We start from the raw sequence: 22331 nt of genomic DNA, 5'->3' as shown, positions 1-22331 counted from the left end.
ATGATTTCTGATGGAATTCACTTGGCTCATGTTATTTCACAATGAACAGGGTTTACCTCTCTTGTGGCTGTTTTTCAAGGTACAGCATTCAGAAACTCCAATGTTAGTTTTCTTGAAGTTAGAAGTAGTGGTTTATATTTCTCTTGTATTTTTATTCTATCTAAAGTCTACAAATGGCTAAGAGAACATTTGTTTGAAATAAGTTTATTTTTCTGCAATATGCTGGTAACTTTCATGTAACATTTGAAATGCCTGTGAAATTTCAGTGCCAGTTAATCACCAAAGGAATTATATCACATACTTTACTTTGGTTGCTAATATTACGCGTGGAAGTTTGACTTACCTAATTCTATCACTATTCTGCTCCCAGAAAACTTTTGTGTCCAAAAATTCAACGCTAGGTTTTGGAAAAATAGATGTAAATTTTATATTGAACTTAAAGCCATAATTTTTAGTGTAACAGTCACAGAAATGCATGAAATTAATTAAACTGTCCTGTGATTAAACTGTCCTTTTGTCTGTCCCAGACAAAAAAGATGTCATCAATGAACTGTAACTGGAATATTGATCCATTACCATGCAAGGATTTGAATGTCTTCAGTAATTGTGTATTGAATTTCATCATAAAGACATGAGTGAAATTAACTACCATAAGGGTACCCAAGGCGCAACCCCTTATCTGGTGGTAAAATTTTTATCCAAACTTCAATAACTTAGAGAGAAAATTAGATGGAATACTTTTGTTTGACCATCTTTTGAAGGTATTCATGCATACTTCCACCCTGTCATCATGGTCAGTATTGGGATATAGGGAACAAACATCCATGGTTACCAAAAAACAGTTTTCGACACTACTTCAGTGATTAAAAGTATCGTGAATGAGGGCTGATAAATGGATAGAGAAAGAGAATGAGAGAAGGAACTAAAGTGAATGTGAAGAAAATTTTTTTGTAAACACTCATGTTTAGTTTCACTATAAAAAAGATTCTATGGTTAAACTGCAGAGTGGTTATTCATTTTTCTGACCAAAGAAAAGGAAATTATAACACTTTTTAACCTTTTCATTACCAACCTGGCTGAAACCAGCTCTGGCTCTGGGTACAAATATCTTGTTTTCATGAGTTTTGAATTAAAATCTTCCACCAAATCTTAGTCACAATTTATGTTCCTAACACTAGCTGAATGATAACTAAGTTATTTTACTAAATCCTTTCTTATATTTAAAGTAATTGAAAGAAACACAGAGCATCTCAAAATAAATACACTAACGAAAGGGTTAATATAACTACACAAGGTAGAATTAAGCTGATCTGTCCAAATTTGTATAGCAATAAAAATGTTGTTGATGTGGATGACTGAAACCAGTAAAAGAAAAAATCTCAAAAAATATATATTTTGAAATATATACATTGCAATCAAAATTTTATTTTTAATAATAATGATAACATATTTTATTCACTTTTTTACTTATATTTTTTTTGCATGAACTATGCATATACATATCACTAATTTTACAGTGCAACTTTATGTACCATACATACTCTCTTTTACTTGTTTCAGTCATTTGACTGCGGCCATGCTGGAGCACCACCTTTAGTCGAGCAGATCAATCTCGGAACTTATTCTTTGTAAGCCCAGTACTTATTCTATCGGTCTCTTTTGCCGAACTGCTAAGTGACGGGGACGTAAACACACCAGCATCGGTTGTCAAGCAATGCTAGGGGGACAAACACATACACACACACATATATATATACATACATATATACGACAGGCTTCTTTCAGTTTCCGTCTACCAAATCCACTCACAAGGCTTGGTCGACCCGGGGCTATAGCAGAAGATACTTGCCCAAGATGCCACGCAGTGGGACTGAACCCGGAACCATGTGGTTGGTTAGCAAGCTACTTATCACACAGTCACTCCTGCGCCTATATACACTAATTAATTTTTTAATGAAGTTTACGTATGTTTTTATTTAGGTTTTATTAGCATCAAGAAAAATAAAATAAAATTTAATTTCTGGTTACAGGGTATTAAATGTATATTTTAAGTGCAATTGGTACCTAGAACATATTTCATTTAGTATTAATGCTTTTTCAAATAGTTGTTCATTTTCTTGTGTGTGTAAGCGAAAGCAGGGCATTGTAGTCACTCGTCTTTGTTTTAGTTATTTTCTTTCTTTAAAATGTTTTACTTGATTTCTTTTGTACAGAGCAAAATATAATTTTGGGACTACAAATTGAAATGCTGCAAAAATTATTGTGTTTAGGCTGTCTAACCTGAAATAATAGGGGTTTAGTAAGATGAAGAGAGGAAAATATCTCTTATATTACAAAATACTTCAAATTTTATTAAAATATTCTTTCATTTAAGAATGTGTATTCTTGTGAATTTTAGCACATTTACATATCAGAATAAAAAATAAAACTTCCTGTAAATGCTATATATAGTAATTTTTCTTTCTTCAGTGGTTCTGATGTTCCCAAAAAGTCCTGTATTCGTGATAGTAGTCTTTTAAGAAATGGATCAAATACTGAAGGAGTCCAAATTGTTAATGCCAGTGAAACTTCATTTAAAACCAGTAAAGCTCCTGAAGGTGAATTAGAAATGTCACCTAAGAAACATCTTCAGTCAAGAAACATGCGCAAGTTAGGTGTTCATTCTTTGGAATTTTCTAAAGAAACTATACTTCAAGAAGAAAATGCTGACTCAAATTCTTTAAAAGTTGCCAATAACAAAGACACAGTAACTTGTACACAGAAGCAACAGGAGATAAATTCAGCATCTGAGGTTTGTATAATATCATTCTGTTGATAAAAAAAAAAAGTGGAGCCTTTATCCATAGCTCTGTAGGAGCTCTTCTTGATTACAAAAAGGAAAGGTATTTCTTAGGTTATTGCTATTAATAAGGGTGTCTGAGCTAAATTCAACAGTTTGCAGAAAAGAAAAACACAATATTCCATCCAAAACTAAAAGCATATTTTAAAAATTAAAAAATATCAACTAGGTTGGGAGATAACAGTTTACTCAAAGTAGCCACACTCAGCTTTCATTATGGCCTCAAGAAGGCTTTAGACTCTGGCACATACATTCCTCACTTGTTTTTGGGAAGATCTTTGAACACCTTCTGATCTTAGCCCCCAGCTCAGCCTTGGTTTTCCCAGCAGAGTGGTTAGTTTCTTTCAAAACTGCACCTAACACATAGTAGTCCATGGGATTACAAATGGGGGAATTAAGATGCCAGAAATTGCAGTTAGTGAAGTCACAAAAATTCTCCAACAACCACTTCTGACTCTTTCTTAAGGTATGGTAAGGAGCTGGATCTTGCTACCATGCATGGCCTTCCAGCAGCAACCCTCTCGAGTCAGAGTTTGACCAATCTCTAGTAGCTTCACATAGCCATTTGAATTGAACATAAGGCTCAGTATCGAAGATATGGGAAGTATGACATCACCCTCACTGTAGACACCCACTTCCTGTTGGTCACAGCTTCATATGCTTTGTTGCAGCTATTACAGTGTTCACAGAACATTGAACAGCAATCATGATGTTAACATTTTGATACCCAGTGCAAATCATCATGATAGGTGGATAAAATAAAAAATATTTTGTGTTTAAAAATACATCTAAACAATAAAATAAAATATAATAGACATGAATTCTGTAGGGAATTGACAGCTGGAGATATAAAAATTAAACCAAGGGATAATATATTTAGGTGTGTGTACAGAAAGTATTGTTTTCACCCCACCCTTCATGCTGTTTTGTAATAAAGAGTTCTACTGAAGAAAATGCTCTTGCGAGATCAAGGAATAGTTTCTAATGTTAACAGTTCTGTGTCCAGTAATTTCAAGTATTATTATCTCTGTGACAACGTTTTTTGATCATATATTGGATTAGAATATATTTACTTTATAAGATTCCAGGACATCCAGATATTTTAGTGATTATTCACATGTTCAACTGGTGTAGAAAGACACAACTTCTTGTAAAGTTATAATATAAATAATTGTTGGCCTCAAGTAGAATATAAAGCAACTGGAACATACAAGGGAAATGAGAAGATCACATATATAACTTGAAATCTTGTCTTATCAAGCATAGGAAATAATTCCAGAGTACTCTACATGGAGAGATATTAGGTTAAGAAAAGTAAATTACATAAGAAAGATCATACAGGGGTTGGACAAAATAATGGAAACATCTTGTTAAATAGGGGTTTTATCATTTAATACAGGGTTAGTCCACTTTTATAACCCTAACCCTAACCCTTTATCACCAAACAGCTTAAATACATTGAGGAATTGACTTATACAATTTCTGAATGGTTATTAAGAGAAAACCTGCTGTAGCTCTTTCAGCGATGATGGCAGAGTAAAGCAACTCCTCACCTGCTGCTCCAGAATGCACTTGAAATGTTTGATGATATTGAATTCCAGTGACTATGGAGGCCAATCCAAGGACCTTTTATGCCCTTCATACCAATTTTGAATAACAATAAATTTTGAATCAGTGCATTGTCATCCTGGAAGGGTACAATGTTTGTAACCATAAAATGGACATAATCAGCCCAGATACTTCAATGAAGGGACCACACAGTCAGGGTTAAAGGCTTCATTGGGCTGTCTCCAGACATACACTCAACCTGAAGTGAGATAAAGGGTGCATTATGAATTTTGAGAGAAGGTGGCATTGTTCCATTGAGCCATTGACCACTTCTGATAGTCTAAACATTATGTTTTCCACCTATCAATATTTGTGGGGGATAAGAGAGGTTTAACAGTTGTAACCAGCCCATGGTATTCTAGCCTTATGAAGCTCATGACAAGCAGTTTTAGTTGACACAGGGTTGGCAAGGTGATGGTTAAGCTCTGCTGTCACTTTTAGTGCTGTAGTTTGATGGTTTTTAGACAGAACATGTCATTATTCCCCTGTAAACTTTGCCCTCTGTCCAGAAATATGCTTGCCAAACCTGGTTTTACTCTGGTTTTAGAATGCCAACATGATTTTAGAGACTAACCCTCTCAAAACATTATATAACTGAGTAGTTTTAGTGACTGAAGCTCCAACCATCTATACTCCAATAATTTGTCCTCTCTGGAAATCAGATCAGTCATACAGTATAACTTATTTAAATGTAGATATCTGCAGAAAAAATAAAAGCAGTAAAAAAGAGGGTTATATTATGAAGTACAAGACATACATAATGCATATGAACACATATATACAGACTGGAACATTATAGCCAATAAAAAAACAGTTAAATACAAAGTGGTATTTCAATTATTTTGTCCACTCTCTGTAGGTGCAGTATGGCCAAGTAGTTAAGAACTTTGGTTTGCAATCACATAATAATAAATATGATTTTACTTTTGGTTGACCCAGACTGTATGAGTGAAATTAGATAAATAGAGACTCCTTAGAAGTCACTTGGATGAATTGTATTTGTAACTCAAGTTTAAAAAAAAAAAAGGGTGAGCCTGAAAGCATATTCAGGCTTGGTGCTAACATAACTCTGAGTGCAACTAGATATGCTTTAAGTGTTGCTTGCTTTCATTGAATTTTTGTTAATTATTTTGTTCTATTTAAGGTCATGCCATGCCATGTTGATCCCACCTGAGAATTACACAAAGGGAGTATGTGTCTAGAAGTCTCAGCTACTTATATGCTAATTCAATGAACTTGGTACTTCAGTTCATTGAACAAATGAAAATTCAGAAATTGTAACTGAGTTCCATTACACACATGCGTGCGTGCATGCACATGCATGTGCGCATGAAGTTCTTCTATTAAACAATGTTGTGATCTAGTTTCAGTTCATTATTAGAACTACTTGCTCTTTTAGTTCTGTATTTAAGGGATAAGGAATTATGTACATTGTTTACATTCGACAGATATTTGTCCTCATCTTGTTTGTTGCTAACACAACATTTCGGCTGATATACTCTCCAAGCCTTCTTCAGGTGTCTTGGGGGAAATTTTGAACCTGGGTTCTCATTCCTAAGGTATTATGCTCTTAACCCCAAGATTCCGAGTTTGATTCCAAGCAGTGACCTGAACAATAACAATAATAATACTAATAATAATAAATGCCCTGATGCAGTACCAGGCAGTGGCTCTCATGGCTTCTGATCTTAACTGATTGGAGGTGTTATCATGTACATTGTTTTGTCTTGGTATAAAAGATGGGCTACAGCAAATATTCTGCTCAATACCACAGATTTGCTTATCAGTTGTTTGACCATAACCAGTTGAGCATGTCCCTTGGTGGCTGACAATATGTGCATCTCTGATCACGAGCAGAAGTAGTGGGGGAGCATCATAGCTGTGTGTTGAGAGGGATTCTTTAGGGTTTCAATAATTCACCTCTGGAATCATGGGTGTTTCGTTCAAAATCCTTAAACAACCCTTATTCAGGGACCTTTTGAGCGGAATGGGTTACTCGACCTGAAGAAAATTCTAATTGGGCCCCACCTGCAAGGTCATGCGCTGTTTGTCTTGATATGAGATCACCATGTCATGCACATATGGTTGTGATGCATGTGCCTAGTGTACCCTTATCAGACAGGTAGTCATGATGGGTATACTGGGCTTCGTGTATTTTACCCCAGTGTCACTTTGATGGCATGCACTGCTCTCTCACTCAATAATAATAATAATAATAACATCGAAAAATACCTTAGGAATGAGAACCCAGGTTCGAAATTTCCCCAAGACACCTGAAGAAGGTTGGAGGGTATATCAGCTGAAACGTTGTGTTAGCAACAAACAAGATGAGGACAAATATCCGTCGAATGTAATTTAGCATTCATACATCTTTACATGTACATAACAAATGTGTCAAATGAATCATATTCCATCTACTTACATTCTATTGTAATTTGTGCCCTGTGCTACTTATACATCTGCCATGTCTCTATTCTTAAAAGTAGTACTTCTGTCTGAAGTACTTTAAACATATTTTCCTGTATCACAGTTGATGCAGATGTTTTGTGTTTTGAGCTATGAAACTCAAAATACATATAGATTGAATGCATTGTTTTCATTGTTGCAAACAACCCTCATTGGATCTTAAGAGATATTCAGATCTGTATATCATATAGTATATCATCTGATTGTCTCTTGAAATTTCTCTTATAGTTTAAACATTTATACTTTCCAGGCTACTGAAGAAACTGCTGTTAATAAAATATCAGGCTCTGAGAACATAGATGTAACTAAAAATTCTAAACCTGATGATATTTCTAATCATAGCCTTGGTACATCAGATAGCACATCACAACTTTCTAAGTTGAGAGAGGTAGGTTATTTTGTTTGCTTCCATGTTCTATTTTATTTTGTTGTTGCTTGCAAGTAAACATTTTGAAATTTGTAAGTATTGTATTACAAAATATTACCTGAGGTGGAAAGTCAAAGCTGTATGTATGGGAAAAAAACAAACAAACAGAAGATTGAATTTTTCTTTCTTAAGTGTCTTTAACTATTTTTCCTTATCTCTTATATATTTTTTATTTTATTGAAATTCATCTTTTAATATGAAGATGAGTGATATTTTTTACATTGTTTATCTCTTATATCAATATTCTTAAAATGAATTTTGCATATTAAATGGTTTAAAATATTTTTTAGTTATATTATTATAGGAAATAACATTTTTAAAATTGTAATTAAAAAAACCCAGTTACAACTCTTAATTAATTGAAATGTTTTACCTCACTTGATTTTTCTAAATATTCACTTGTGACCTTCTGAATTTGCAATTTCTAATATACTTAAATTAATTTTGAAACTTTAAAAATTTAGTTTTGGTATATTTTTTTACTAAATTACAACATGCAACAGTAAATAATTTGGCAGTGCGCCAGCATACCAGCAATTCAATAATCAGTAAAAGAACTTACCATTCCTGACTTGATTTAAATATTATGGTTGATTTAGTAAATAAGTAAATAAGCTATAATTATGTTTTATTGTCAAGGAAGAGGTTTCTACCTGACATTATACCTTCAATATTTACCTTTTTTGTGCATTTTAGCTTGGATTCTAATTATACAATAAGTTATCATCATTTAAAAATTGAGAAAATCCCTAAATTTCATATAAGATAAAACAAATTCAATTTTCAACACAAAATATCAGTAATCAAATCAATAATCGCAGGCTGAATTAAGAAGATAAATTAAATTACTTTACAATGGGAATATATAACAAATCTTCAAAAATAGGCAAAATATATAATTGTATTTCAGAAAAAATCCAAGTAATAATGTCTACACATTAAAATCTAACTTCATTCTTGTCACAGTTGTATATACCACATGGTGAATATTTACATATTAAATATAAAAAATCCAATCAGAGCATTATGTGTAAAATTTATAAATAAAAAGGTGTAGTGGGAAAGGTGTAGCAAAAGATGTTGTTGAGTTAGCATATGAAATAGGCATGTGGATGACATCAAAGTAAAACAATGGGAAAGCATCGGATTGTGATTTAATTAATTTATCTAATTAACACTTGCATTTACTTATTGTATACACCAAAAAATTCACTACATGACATTACCAACTTGCTTCGAGTTGGGGAAGAAGAAAATAAACAGGGGAAATACTGTGTTGATGTGATGAGGTAGAACTGGGCATGTTTTGTATTAGTCATTTAGTGGTGTCTGTTTATGTTCTGCCACTGCTACTGTGTTGGGTCATTCATGCTGAATATGTAGTTCTATGTTAACTGCTTGACTGGACTGTCTCACCTGGTGATGGCTATCTGTAGTCCCTTGATGGATTGCTGTATTTATAATGGTCATGACAGCTAGAAGGACAGACATACCACAGGAGTAATTTATACTTATGTAGGTCACCTCCTGTTCGCTTGAACCTTAAATGACATGGCTCAGGTCGAAGGGAAATCCATCCATCACTTTTTGACAGGACAAAGAAATTTCTTTCGCACCTGTTTGGCCAGTAGTGGATCAGCTGAATGAGAATCCTTAGATTCGGTTTTGAATCTCAGTTCGGAAAAAGAAAGTGTTAGTTTTTACACTACCCACTTCTGGGGAGAAAGCCACAGAGATTGAACAATACAGATGTGTGTGATATTGAAAATGTGTGATTTTGTGTGTAATGCAGAAAAATGGATATAGTGTAATTTACAGACAAATGAATACATGTCAAAAACATGGGAAGTGAAAGAAATGAAAAATAAAAATATAAAACAAAGAATCAATGTTCAGAGTTGGTGTGTGCAATATATGTTAGGCGATGTGTATATGCCTTGGCAGAAGCATAAATGTAGTATGCTGACACATTGAAAGAGATATGCAACTCTATAGATTATGTGATCCACTAGAGGTCTAATAGAGGTAAGTTGTCTTTCAGTGGTGCAGAGAGCAAGTGATAGCACACGTTAAAATATGAGTGGTGCAAGTGTGTTTAAGCATACAGGTGTGATGTAGAGAGCATTTTTAAAGCAAAGCAAAACATATGTACGTACAAGAAAATGTAATTTTACAGAAAAATGAAAATGTTCATGGAAAAAGTTTGTTTGGTGAAATGATCAGTCAGTCCAATTAGCAGAACAATGTTCATAAAAAATGTTTTCATTGATATAGAAAAATGTTGTTTTTTTTATACAAAATGGTCTTTGTTTTCTTTTGGTTTGTATGTGGGTGCTGCAGAGTCACTTGTGTAAATTGTTCATAACCATAAGAAAAAAAATTGTTTTTATTTGTTGATATGGGCATTGTGGACTTTTCAATTGAGAAGACAGGTAGGTGAAGAGTTTGTACTTACTCAAAAGACTTGAATAAATCTTGCCAGCTATTGAACTGTTCTTCCTGATTTGGTGTGCCAGGGTTGTGCAAAACCTCAGGTGTTTGTGATGGGTGAAGCTGAAGTTGTTGAGTCTGTTTGAGGAATAACGGGAACTGAAATTAAGTACTCTTCGATGTGTAGTGGTTAAGTGTGTATGTAAACAAATACGTAAACCAATTCATGATCGAAAGGAATTTATTTACAGGGCTTGATAAGTTATGAGTAAATGTAGGCAACTGCTACGAGTTGCTAGAAATACGGAATACATTCATGGAAAGTCATATTAGGAATGAATATGTTTGTGTGTGTGCGTGTGTCATTCGAAACAGTAGTCTATCGGCACTTCGAACATTTCTCTCTGTCTTCCGTGGTCTGCCAAAACCTTGGGTCGTAGATAGATCTATCTCGTCTGTCTGCCTGCCTTTCTGTTTCACCAATGTATTTATAATAAAAAGTGGCAGCTAGAAAGACAGACATACTGCAACAGAGTTTGTACCTAAATAGGCTAGCCCCTGTCCAGTTGAATTTCGCCTGACATGCTGAGGTCGCAGGTAAAAGGGAGATGATCAATCAATTTTTGACAGGATAAAGAAAACCTTTTTTCGCGCCTGTTGATTGTCGTGGTTTGGACGATCGAGAATTCTTGGATTTGGTTTTGAATCTAGGCTTAGAGAAGGAAGTGTTAATTCTTACAGATGAATGCTTTTTTTAAGCAACCAACAGAGACAATATTTTGTTTTCCTCCAATATCAAGAACGAAATATTTTGGTTCTTTTTGGATTACTTTGTAGGGCCCAGAATATGGTGACCAAAGTTGAGAAGGTATTCCATCATTTCTAACGAAAACATGCATCCAACTATTGATGTCCTTTGAGACATGTGAAGTGACATTCTGTTGTCTGGGGCCTCCAGGGAACAAATGCAAGATAGATGTCCGTAAGTGGTGCACATATTTTGCTGGGTCCAGAAAGTTTTGTGGTGAAACAGGGTCAATCATCTGCCCAGGTAAGGCAAGTGCTGTGCCATAGACCAGTTCAGCCAGAGTATGTCCAACTCCCTCCTTAACCATAGATTGAATACCAAGGAGGATGAGAGGGAGATATTCCAACCAATTGGGGCAGTCTGGATATGCTTTTATAGCCACCTTGAGTTGGCTGTGAAAGCGTTTGACCATGCCATTTTCTGCGGGGTGGTAAGTTGTTGTGCAGGTGTGTTTACACCCGAGGAGATGAGTCAGCTTGGTGAAAAGGTGAAAATTGAACTTGATGTCCTCTGTGGTGATCGTTGTGGGTGTGCCAAATTGCAAAACCCAGTGAAACACTAGCATTTTGGCAACAGTCTCTGTAGACGTGTCCAATAAAGGAAAAGCTTCTAGCCAGTGAGAAATTCTGTCAACACCGGTGAGCAGGTGAGTGCAGTTGTTGGAAGGAGGCAAGGGTCCAACGATATCAATATACACATATTGAAAATGTGCATCTGAAGTTGCAAAGGAACTGATGGGAGATTTAATGTATCAGTAGACTTTTGCTTTTTAGCCAATCGTGGGAGTCCTTGCTGATGTTGGGCCACACAAAATGGGTCGATATCAGCTTTTGTGTTGCGCGAACACCATGATGTGTTAGGGAATGCAAAGCAGAGAAAATGGCACATATATATTTCTGTAGCACATATGGACATTCATGATTGGTGGAGGTGTTGCACTGAATATAGCCTGTAGTAGAGGGTATCCGTGATTACTGAAATTTCAGAGATGATGAATTCAGGAGCTGTAATAGTTCTTCGTCATCTTGTTGATCAGCTGCAATCTACTGGTGATCAATTGTAGCAGTGGTGTGGATAGCGTTAAGTTCCATGCATGACAGAGCATCAACTGCAGAGTTGTTTGCACCCTTGATGTGAGGAATGTCTGTTGTGTACACACTTCCAACTCTGGAATGAGATGCATCAACTAGTACATACAGTGGGGTGTCTGGTTTAGGATACACCAGCATGGTAGCGTTAGATAATGCTTTTTTCAAGGTAGCGAAAGAGGCAAGTTGTTCTTTGCTCAAGGCAATGTTTGTATTTTTGCATGTTTGCTGTCGCAGCAAATCTGTGAGAGGTTGGGCTGTCTCTGCACAGTGGAGTAAAAAATCTCTGGTAGAAATTTACCAAGCCAAGAAATTCCCGCAATTTGTGGAGAGATGTGAGTGGTGGAAAAATCATGATGACTTTGACTTTCTCAGCAAGTGGGCGAATGCCATCCTTATTAACAATGTGCCGGAGAAAATGAAGGGACACAACTCCGAAAAAACACTTGCTGGGGTTGATAACAATACCATATTCGCACAGGCATTCGAATAGAAAATTTTATTCACAAGAAAGGAATTTTTTTTTTTTAAATGTGTATTAGGACACATTTAGTTCATGCCTGTGTACCAAAATTGCAAAAATTTCACAAGATCATCATTTAAAAATTGAGAAAATCCCTAAATTTCATATAGGATAAAACAAATTCAATTTTCAACACAAAATATCAGTAATCAAATCAATAATCACAGGCTGAATTAAGAAGATAAATTAAATTACTTTACAATGTGAATATATAACAAATCTTCAAAAATAGGTAAAATATATAATTGTATTTCAGAAAAAATCCAAGTAATAATGTCTACACATTAAAATCTAACTTCATTCTTGTCACAGTTGTATATACCACATGGTGAATTTTTTTTTTTTTTTTTTTTTTGTACTTGTTTCAGTCATTTGACTGCGGCCATGCTGGAGCACCGCCTTTAGAGTGGTGAAAGAGTACAGCAGGGATCACCACCATCCCCTGCCGGAGCCTCGTGGAGCTTTTAGGTGTTTTCGCTCAATAAGCACACACAACGCCCGGTCTGGGAATCGAAACCGAGATCCTACGACCGCAAGTCTGCTGCCCTAACCACTGGGCCATTGCGCCTCCAATATTTACATATTAAAAATAAAAATTCAATCAGAGCATTATGTGTAAAATTTATAAATAACAAGGTACTGGAATTTATATTACTCTACACAAGTTGTATGTATAATCCATAAGAAGACAATATAGCTAATGATACTGTGACATCACAGCCTCTCTCTTCTTAGAAACTCCTATATTACTCTCTCTTTCTTCCCCCCCCCCTCTCTATCTGCATTTACTATTATTACTATCAATGTCATCAGTGCTATCTCTGTTACCATCACTGCCATAACCGCTAAAGCTGCTGTCTGCTATAATCAGTACCAAAATAAATTGCAGATTTTCTTACAATTTAAGTTACTTTTCTTGGTGTTTTATACATTTTACAAAGGTAGAATCCTGGTTAATATATAGATAAAAACATAATTCACTTACATATAAAAGAACTATACTAACAGAAGGTGATTGAACAAATATCATCATTTAATATCCATGTTCCATGCTGGCATGGGTTAGACAGTTTCACAGGATCTAATAAGTATAAAGATTGCAATGTACTCCAGTAGTTTCTCTGCTTCGTGGTTTCTATGGCTGGATGCTCCTCCTAGTGCCAACCAATTTATAGTGTGTAGTGGATGCTTTCCACTGGCACTAGGGAAGTCCCCATGTAGCTTGCAAGCAGAGAGGAGTTAAGGTATGAGTGAGGGAGATGGGACAGAGCAGATTCCTGTTGTAGAGGAGCTACATAGCTACTCACATTTAGGGAAGAGAATGAGAATGAAATAATGGCATCTCCAAAAAGATAAATATTGGTGATAAGTTGTCCAGGTGGCACTTCAAGGCACAAGGTGAGTAGAAATGAGTGGGAACAGAAACTAGGAGTGTGAGTGGACGGGGATTTAGAAGAATGTACATGGGAGTAGGAGCTAAGGAAATGGATGAGGAGAAGCAGGAAACACCTATAAAGAATGGGTAGGATTGACAGGTGGATGTATGGAGTGATGGATGCAGGGGTGGAGATAGTCAATGACACACAAGTCTGGAAGGTAGAAGGCCACAAGAAGAGAGTAGTAACAACAGTTAACATGGGAAACACAAAAGAGAGATGATGTGTTTGAGTATGCTACAAGAGAAGGCAGGGAGAGTCAGGTTTAGTGCATGAAGAGAGAATTCCATTGTGCAGTGTGAGAATGAGGGATGGGTAGATCAATATAATGTGTGGGTACAGAGAACAATATTAATGGACGAAGAATGGATAACAAGTAAAAATGGTTCTGGATAACAAGAAAGAAAATTTGGAATCAGGAGTGGGAAGCTGCTGTGAGATAGGTGCAAGGGTTGGATAGCAATATGAGAAAGAGATTGGATGAGTTGTTGAGTTGTGCATGTAATATGTACACCCACAGAGCTTCCAGAAGTCATTTTTGCTGTGATAGGTGGTTCTTTTCAAGGACCAGTGATTGATTGCCAGATATGCTGCTGAGAAAACTACTTTAAACTGCTATATAATGGTTTTCGTTTTATAAAGAACTTTTGTGTTTCATTCATATTTCATGTTTGAAGCCATTTAAAAAATGTTTTTAATTATGAATATTTACATAGCTGGCAATAAATGTCACCTTGTCTGAAGTTAAAAATATTGACAAAGCTAATAGTAACATGAAACATACCAACTAGTGTATGGGAACTGAAGAATCTAACAGCTGATTGATTATATGAGAACAAAGTGTTGCTCCTTTTAGACAATGCACTAAGTCCCCCAGTAAATTTAAAATATCTTTCTGATAATGTGTGAGAATAGAATATATCTCCAAAAATATAGCTTCTTCACTCTAGTCAATGGATCATGGTGTTATAGATGACTTCAAGATATTATCTGAGGAAAACTTTTAAACAACTTTTGAAAGTCATTAATAGGGAAAATAAACCTACAATTAGAAACTTTCTGAAGAAATTCTATGTGATGGATACTGTGAATAAGAGGGCTGAGTCATGGGGTGAAGTGCAAACCCCAATTTTGAATAGTGCTTGGAAAAATATATGATCAGATTGTAACCATGAATTTAGCCAATTTTCTGCAAGTGGAAAGTCTACATCAAATTAAGGAAGATATTTTGATTCTTGAAAATGAAGTCATAGAGGATGATGTGGTTGAGGTGCAAGTTTAATAAGCAAGAGCAAGAGTGAGCTGAGAATACAGAAATTCTACCAACTCAATTTAAATTGACAGCAAAGAATATTTCTTAAGGTTTGGCACTTAAAGAGTGTAAGTTTTTGCTTATAGTAGTTGTTACTGTGAATTTTTGAAAATATTCAAATGTTATTTCTACTCTACTTTTTCTTGGAGAGCTTCCAAAAAGAAACATTTTGATACCTTACTTGTGAAATTTAGATGACTATTTTAGGAAATATGACAATTTGAATGATCAATGAATTGGTTGAAATCTCGTGTAATTAACCATATTTATGATGTCACATATTTGAAACTGAGATGATAATCATCTTCAGATTACACAAATTAATAGTGTTATAGCAGTTGCCTTTTTTTCTTCAGGTTCTTGGAAAGAAAACTTTGTGGGGTGGATTTTTTGAATATTTATGTAAAGCATATTTTGTTATATGTAACAAACAGTCAATTTTGCAGTATTTTCAGACCTAGTTAAATCCAAAAGTACAAACCACAGGGACTTCAGTTTTTGCACATTTGTAGTAGCTATGGAACTAAATAAATCCTGAGATTTTAGGATATGACACCATTCCTATAAAATTTTAATGGACTATTAAAAATGGCTATAAATGCAGTCATTTCAGATCAGGATGCCCACATAAGTTGGATTTTCTCTGTTTTGATAGGGATTTTCCCAATTTTTTTTCATCATGGCCTTGGAAATGATGGGGTAAGCTTTTTTAGGATTAAAATGTTTTGAAAATTTATGAGATGTTGATCTATCTATCCGCTCAGTCGAAGTCGACTATCAGTTACTCGTTGGATTAGTGTCCTCCAGTTAGTTCTATCCTGGGCTGCTTCTTTCAGATTGGCTATGTCCATTCCGGTATCACTCTTGATGGTGTCAAGCCAGCGGGTTCTTGGTCGGCCTCTTCCTCTCTTGCCACTGACCATTCCGAGCATGATGTCCTTCTCCAGGGATTTTCTCTGCATAATATGACCAAAATATGCCAATCTATGCTTGGTGATCCTAGCTTCTAGCGACATTTTTGGCCTGATCTACTTAAGAACTTCTCCATTGGTGAGCCTCGCTGTCCATGGAATCCGTAAAAGTTTTCTCCAACATCAAAGCTCGAATGCAATAATTCTCTTCTGGTCAGCTTTCTTTAGTGTCCAGGTCTCACATCTGAAGACAATTGCATTCACCAATCTGCATTTGGTAGCGAGTCTGATGTCTCTACTCTTCCAGACCCTGCTCATGCTGACCATTGCCTCTCTGCCTAGTACTATCCGCCGTCTTATTTCTGGAGTGCAGTCACCATCTCAATTTATTTTGGAGCCAAGGAAGATGAAATCATCAACCACTTCGATCTCTTCAATATCAATCTTGATGCTGATGTTTGTTGTGGCTGCTGTTGACATGATCTTCGTTTTCTTAACATTGAGGTACAGCCCAAATTTCTCACTCCCTTTCTTCACCAGCAGGACACGATCCCCCAGATGATTACCATTCTCCACCAGCAGGGTTGTATCATCTGCATAGCGAAGGTTATTAATATTTCTTCCTCCAATCCTCACTCCAATGCTGCTATCCTCCAGGCCTGCATTCCTCATGACCATTTCAGCGTACATGTTGAAGGCTGCTGGTGACAGGATGCAACCTTGCCGAGTGCCTTTTCCAATCTCAAACCAATCAGTGTCGCCATATGGTGTCTGTACAGTAGCCTCTTGGTTTTGATAGCTGGACAAGGTGTAAAGGTGTTCCCATTTCCTCCAGACATTTCCATAACTTGTCATGATCAATACTGTCAACGGCTTTGGAGTAACCGATGAAACACATGTACAGCTTCTTTTGGTATTCTCTTGCCTTTTCCATAATCCACCGTAGGTTGGCGATGTGATCGCGGGTGCCTCTTCCCTTTCTGAAACCAGCTTGCACCTCTGGCAATTCTCTCTCAATAGTTGTGTTCAGGTGCTTCTGGATGATTTTAAGGAGAATTTTGCTTACATGGGGGATCAGGGTGATGGTACAGTAGTTTGCGCAGTCCTTGGTATCTCTTTTCTTTGGTATTGGGATGAAAACTGACCTCTTCCATTCCCTTGGCCACTTACAGGTTCTCCATATTCGTTGGCAAAGCGATGTTAGTGTTTTTGTTGGTATTGGCTTGAGTAATTCTAGTGGAATACCATCAGTACCTGGGGCTTTTCGGTTGGCCAGCTGTTTCATTGCCCATACCACCTCATCCTCCAGGATGTCTGGCTCCAGTTCCAGTTCCAGTGGCTTCTCTTCTGCCTGTTCATCGAGGTTATTCCCTGCATACAACTGTTCAGTGTACTCTTTCCATCTTTTCCCGATCCCTTCTTGGTCATGCAGTTCTTCACCATTTCTCCCTCGGATGGTTGTTTGTCTGGCCATGAAAGCTGTACGGGTCTTCTTTACCTGTTGGTAAAGTTCTCTCATGTTTTCCTTTTTCTGTATGCCTCCTCTGCCCTTGCACATTCCTCATTCCAGTATTTCTCTTTGTCCTTCCTGGCGGCCTGTTGGAACTTTGCATTCAGGTGCTGCACTTCATCCCTGCTTCTGGTCATCTTTGCTCTCCTTCTTTCTTCTGCTATTGCAATAGTCTCTTCCGAAATCCACTTTGCTGATCGTATGGGTTTCTTGTACAGTACATGTTTCTCTGCTGTTTCAACGACAATTTCCTTCACCTTCTCCCATATTTCTTCTGCTTCTTGATTCTCTTCGATGGCGAGCAGTTCGAAGCGGTTTCTGATCTCAGCAGCATATGATGGACCGATCTTGCTAGTAAGCGGGTGATTGCTTGACGCTGCAGAGTTGCATCTTGATCTTGGCAACCAGAAGTTCATGGTCAGATCCACAGTCTGCCCCAGGGAACGTCTTCACAGCTTGGACTGAACTCTTCCACCGTTGCTGACATAGGATGTAGTCGATTTGATTGCGGTACTGTCCACTTGGCGACGTCCAGGTGTATAACCTTCTTCTTGGTTGCCGAAACCAAGTATTGGTTAATTGCATGTGTTGTTCTTGACAAAATTTGACCAGTCGATCTCCTGCTTCATTCCGTTCTCCTAATCCAAATTTGCCCAGTCGATCTCCTGCTTCATTCCGTTCTCCTAATTCAAATTTGCCAACGATGTCTACTTCTGCCCTTTCTCCAATTTTGGCATTGAAATCTCCCAGAATATACACATCTGCTCGTGGTGTTTCCTTGATTGCACCCTGAATTTCTGCATAGAATTGTTCAATCTCATCTTCTTTGGTGTCGGTAGTTGGTGCGTAGATTTGTTGCGATGTGATGTTGGGTTTGGCTTTGATGCGAATGGTAATCACTCGATCACTCATGGTCTGGTAACTTTCAATGCACTTGGATATATTGCCAGTCCAATGAACTTCGCTGGCTCCCAGGATATCGATGTTTAACCGATTCATTTCCTTCTTGATGGTGTCCAACTTCCCAATGTTCACCCCCCTTACGTTCCATGTTCCAATTTTTGTGACTTTTGTGCAGCGCAGGGATCTCAGTTCGCTGGTGGCTACATCAGCAAGGCAGGTGTCCAGAAGGATTTGTCCCATCCGCGTCATCAATACCGCCGCTATTATGATTATTCTTGTGCTCTTCCCCAGTAGCCAATGTGGTATCTCGCAGCCCGGGGGTCCCACTGTTTGGTACCATCATATTAGAATTCTTACACTTTTGATCCATAGAGTATATTGGCCAGGATACTGGGGTAGGTGGCCAGGTCTTTCCCCAGACCAGAGCCATTTAGCCAGCATACTTTCCATATGTTGAGCAGAGATGTTCAAAATATCTGGCAGTGTCGGCTGTAGCCGAGTCACCCATATTGTTAACCAGGTGATACATAAAGGAGTCATACCCAATGACTGGTGTAGCAGCACTATAGACAACTGCTACAAAGGAAAAGGTGACGCTTTAGATACAAATAATTACAGAGGTATCAAGTTGCTGGATCAGGTAATGAAGGTCACGGAGAGGGTCAGATTAGATGAGATGCAGTTTGGGTTTGTGCCAGGGAAAAGCACCACCAATGCTATTTCTGGTAAGACAGCTGCAGGAGAAATACCTGGCCAAAGATAAACCTCTGTACCTGGCTTTTGTTGACATGGAGAAAGCTTTTGACAGGGTCCCCCGATCCCTTATCTGGTGGTCAATGAGGAAACTAGGGATAGATGAATGGTTAGTGAGAGCTGTGCAAGCCATGTACAGGGACGCTGTCAGTAAGGTGAGAGTTGGCAATGAGTACAGTGAAGAATTCCGGGTAGAGGTAGGGGTCCACCAAGGTTCAGTCCTCAGCCCCCTCCTGTTTATCATAGTCCTCCAAGCAATAACAGAGGAATTCAAGACAGGATGCCCCTGGGAGCTCCTCTATGCTGATGACCTTGCTCTAATTGCTGAGTCACTATCAGAACTGGAGGAGAAGTTTCAGGTGTGAAAACAAGGATTAGAATCGAAGAGCCTTAGAGTCAACCTAGCTAAAACCAAAGTTCTAATAAGTAGGAAGGCAGGCAAACCACAAATCTCTTTAGGTAGATGGCCCTGCTTGATCTGTAGAAAAAGTGTAGGTAGAAACTCTATAAGATGTACCCAGTGTAAGCTATGGACACATAAGAGGTGCAGCAATATCAAAGGAAGGCTAACTGGAAAGATAGTTTTTGTATGTGGCAGATGCTCAGGAGCAATAAACACTGAAAATGGGCAGAGAACAACTTCCGTCACATTCCAAGGAGAAAAACTAGAAGTAGTTGATAGCTTCCGTTACCTAGGCAACCAAGTCAGTAGTGGGAGGGGGATGCACTGAAAGTGTAGCTGCTAGAATAAGAATAGCCTGGGCAAAGTTTAGAGAGCTCTTACCTCTGCTGGTGACAAAAGGCCTCTCGCTCAGAGTAAAAGGTAGACTGTATGATGCATGTGTACAAACAGCCATGCTACATGGCAGTGAAACATATGCTGTGACTGCAGAGGACATGCGTAAGTTCGCAAGGAATGAAGCCAGTATGATCCGATGGATGTGTAATGTCAGTGTGCATACTCGACAGAGTGTAAATACCTTGAGAGAAAAGTTGGACCTAAGAAGCATCAGATGTAGTGTGCAAGAGAGACGACTGTGCTGGTATGGTCATGTGGCGAGAGTGGATGAGGATAGCTGTGTGAAAAAGTGCCACACCCTAGCGGTTGAGGGAACCTGTGGAAAAGGTAGATCCATGAGGACCTGGGATGAAGTGATGAAGCACGACCTTCAAACATTAGGCCTCACCAAGGCAATGACCAGTGACCGAGAATTTTGGAAATATGCTGTGCTTGAGAAGACCTGGCTAGCCAAATGAGATCATAACCTTGTTGGAAATATGCTGTGCTGAGATGACCTGGCAAGCCAAGTAAGACCATAACCTTGTAGCCTAAGCTAGGGGTGTAACCAACCCACTTATGCGTACCTTCCCTTTATTGGACACTGCTTGCGAAGACCTGTTGAGGCAAGTGAAATCAGAATCGAAATCAAATTTGATGACTGGCATCCGTGCTAGTGGAGCACTTAGAGCACCATCCGAGCGTGATCGTTGTCAGAGCACCTAACTGGCGTTCATGCCGGTGGCAGGTAAAAAGCACCATTCGAGCGTGATCGTTACCAGCTATGCCTTACTAGCACTTGTGCCTGTGTGCAGGTGACACGTAAAAAAAAAGACATGATTTTCCGTGACCGCTACCAGTACCGCCTAACTGACCCTCGTGTCAGTGGCACGCAAAAGCACCCATTACACTCTTGGAGTGGTTGGCGTTAGGAAGGGCATCCAGCTGTAGAAACTCTGCCAAATCAAGATTGGAGCCTGGTGCAGCCATCTGATTCAGTCAAATCGTCCAACTCATGCCAGCATGGAAAGCGGACGTTAAACGACGATGATGATATATATATATATATATTTCTTTCTCTTTATTTTAAAAATATATATATTTTTCTCTCTCTTTATTATCATCTTATAATCATCTCATAATAATGACTTTTATGACTCGTATTACTACCTCAGTCAATCTAAATGTATATATTTGTCGTTACCTGTCATAAATAGCCTTTTTTTATTTTGCAATGTGCATTTTCATTGATTTTTCATATTTTACCCTTACATTTCCACGTGTATTTTATATTTTCTTTTTACAACATATTTCTACTATATATATATATACACACACACACACATATATATATATATATGTACATATGTATATACATCATCATAATCATATGCATGGCACCGGCAGTGACGACGACTATGATTCATAGGTGCCATGTAAATGGCACCGCAGCAAACAACCATGACTACAATTCACAGGTCTCATTTACATGGCATCAGCAATGACTGCGACTACGATGCACGGGTGTCATTTATATGACACTGGCATAGCCACAATTACAACTTCATTTGGCCTGACAAGTCTTCTCATGCACAGCATACCACCAGACTTCTCAGTCACTTGTCATCACTTCTATGAAGCCCAACACTCAAAGATCATGCTTCACCACCTTCCCATGTCTTCCTGGGTTTACCTCTTCCACAGGTTCCCTCCACAATTAGAGATTGGCATTTCACTATACAACTGTCCTCATCTATATGCATCACATGACTCTACTCATGTACAGTCATCTCTCTTGCACATCACATCTGATGTCTCTTATGCCCAGTTTTTCTCTCAAGATGCTTACACTTTGTCATACATGCCCACTGACATTACACATCCAGTGAAACATACTATCTTCATTTCTTTCAAGCCTATGCTTGTCCTTGGTAGTCACAGCCCATGTTTCACTGCCATGTAGCATAGCTGTTCACACACAGGTATCATACAGTCTGCTTTTCTGTCTGAGGGAGAGGCTCTTTGTTATCAACAGAGGTAGGAGCACTCTGAACTTTGCCCATCTTGTTCTTATTCTTGTAGCTACATTCTTGGAGCATCGACCTCCACTACTAACTTGGTCACCTAGATAATGGAAGCTTTCAATTACCCACCTGGTATTTGATGGAGTCTATTTTCTGTACATTTGTGGTGTTTATTGTACCTGTTCACCTTCCACATACAAGAAGTATTTTCCCTGTTAACCTTCCTCTGATATTACTGCACCACTTATGTGTACATCCTATGGAGTTTCTATCTACGCCTTTTCTACAGATCAAGCAGGGCCATCTACCTGAGGGGATTTGTAATTTGTGCACTTTCTTACTTACTAACTAAGACTTTGGTTTTGGTTTTGTGTATTAATGGTGGTGGCCAGATCTACCTCACCCTTACAGCAACCACTCTCACACCATCTCACCATCTCGCCCAGTTTTGGGCATCCTCCCTCCTCAAGCCAACCCTCCCAATCTCTTTCTCAACCTGTCAACTCCATGTTTCT

General features: G+C 37.9%; 1 protein-coding gene across 1 annotated transcript in view; it reads left to right on the top strand.

Annotated features, from left to right (window-relative positions):
• Nucleotides 1-22331, top strand: part of LOC115226447 — a 577012-nt gene that overhangs the window by 93355 nt on the left and 461326 nt on the right. Inside the window, exons 6-7 of the mRNA XM_036500752.1 lie at nt 2470-2791; nt 7164-7301. Of these exons, the coding sequence (XP_036356645.1) occupies nt 2470-2791; nt 7164-7301 (460 nt within the window). The remainder of the gene's footprint in view (nt 1-2469; nt 2792-7163; nt 7302-22331) is intronic.

The sequence above is a fragment of the Octopus sinensis genome, linkage group LG2, assembly GCF_006345805.1.
Source record: "Octopus sinensis linkage group LG2, ASM634580v1, whole genome shotgun sequence".
Taxonomy (NCBI): Eukaryota; Metazoa; Mollusca; class Cephalopoda; order Octopoda; family Octopodidae; genus Octopus; species Octopus sinensis.
Note: the sequence above shows the minus strand (reverse complement) of the source record. Positions and strands in the feature narration are given on the sequence as shown.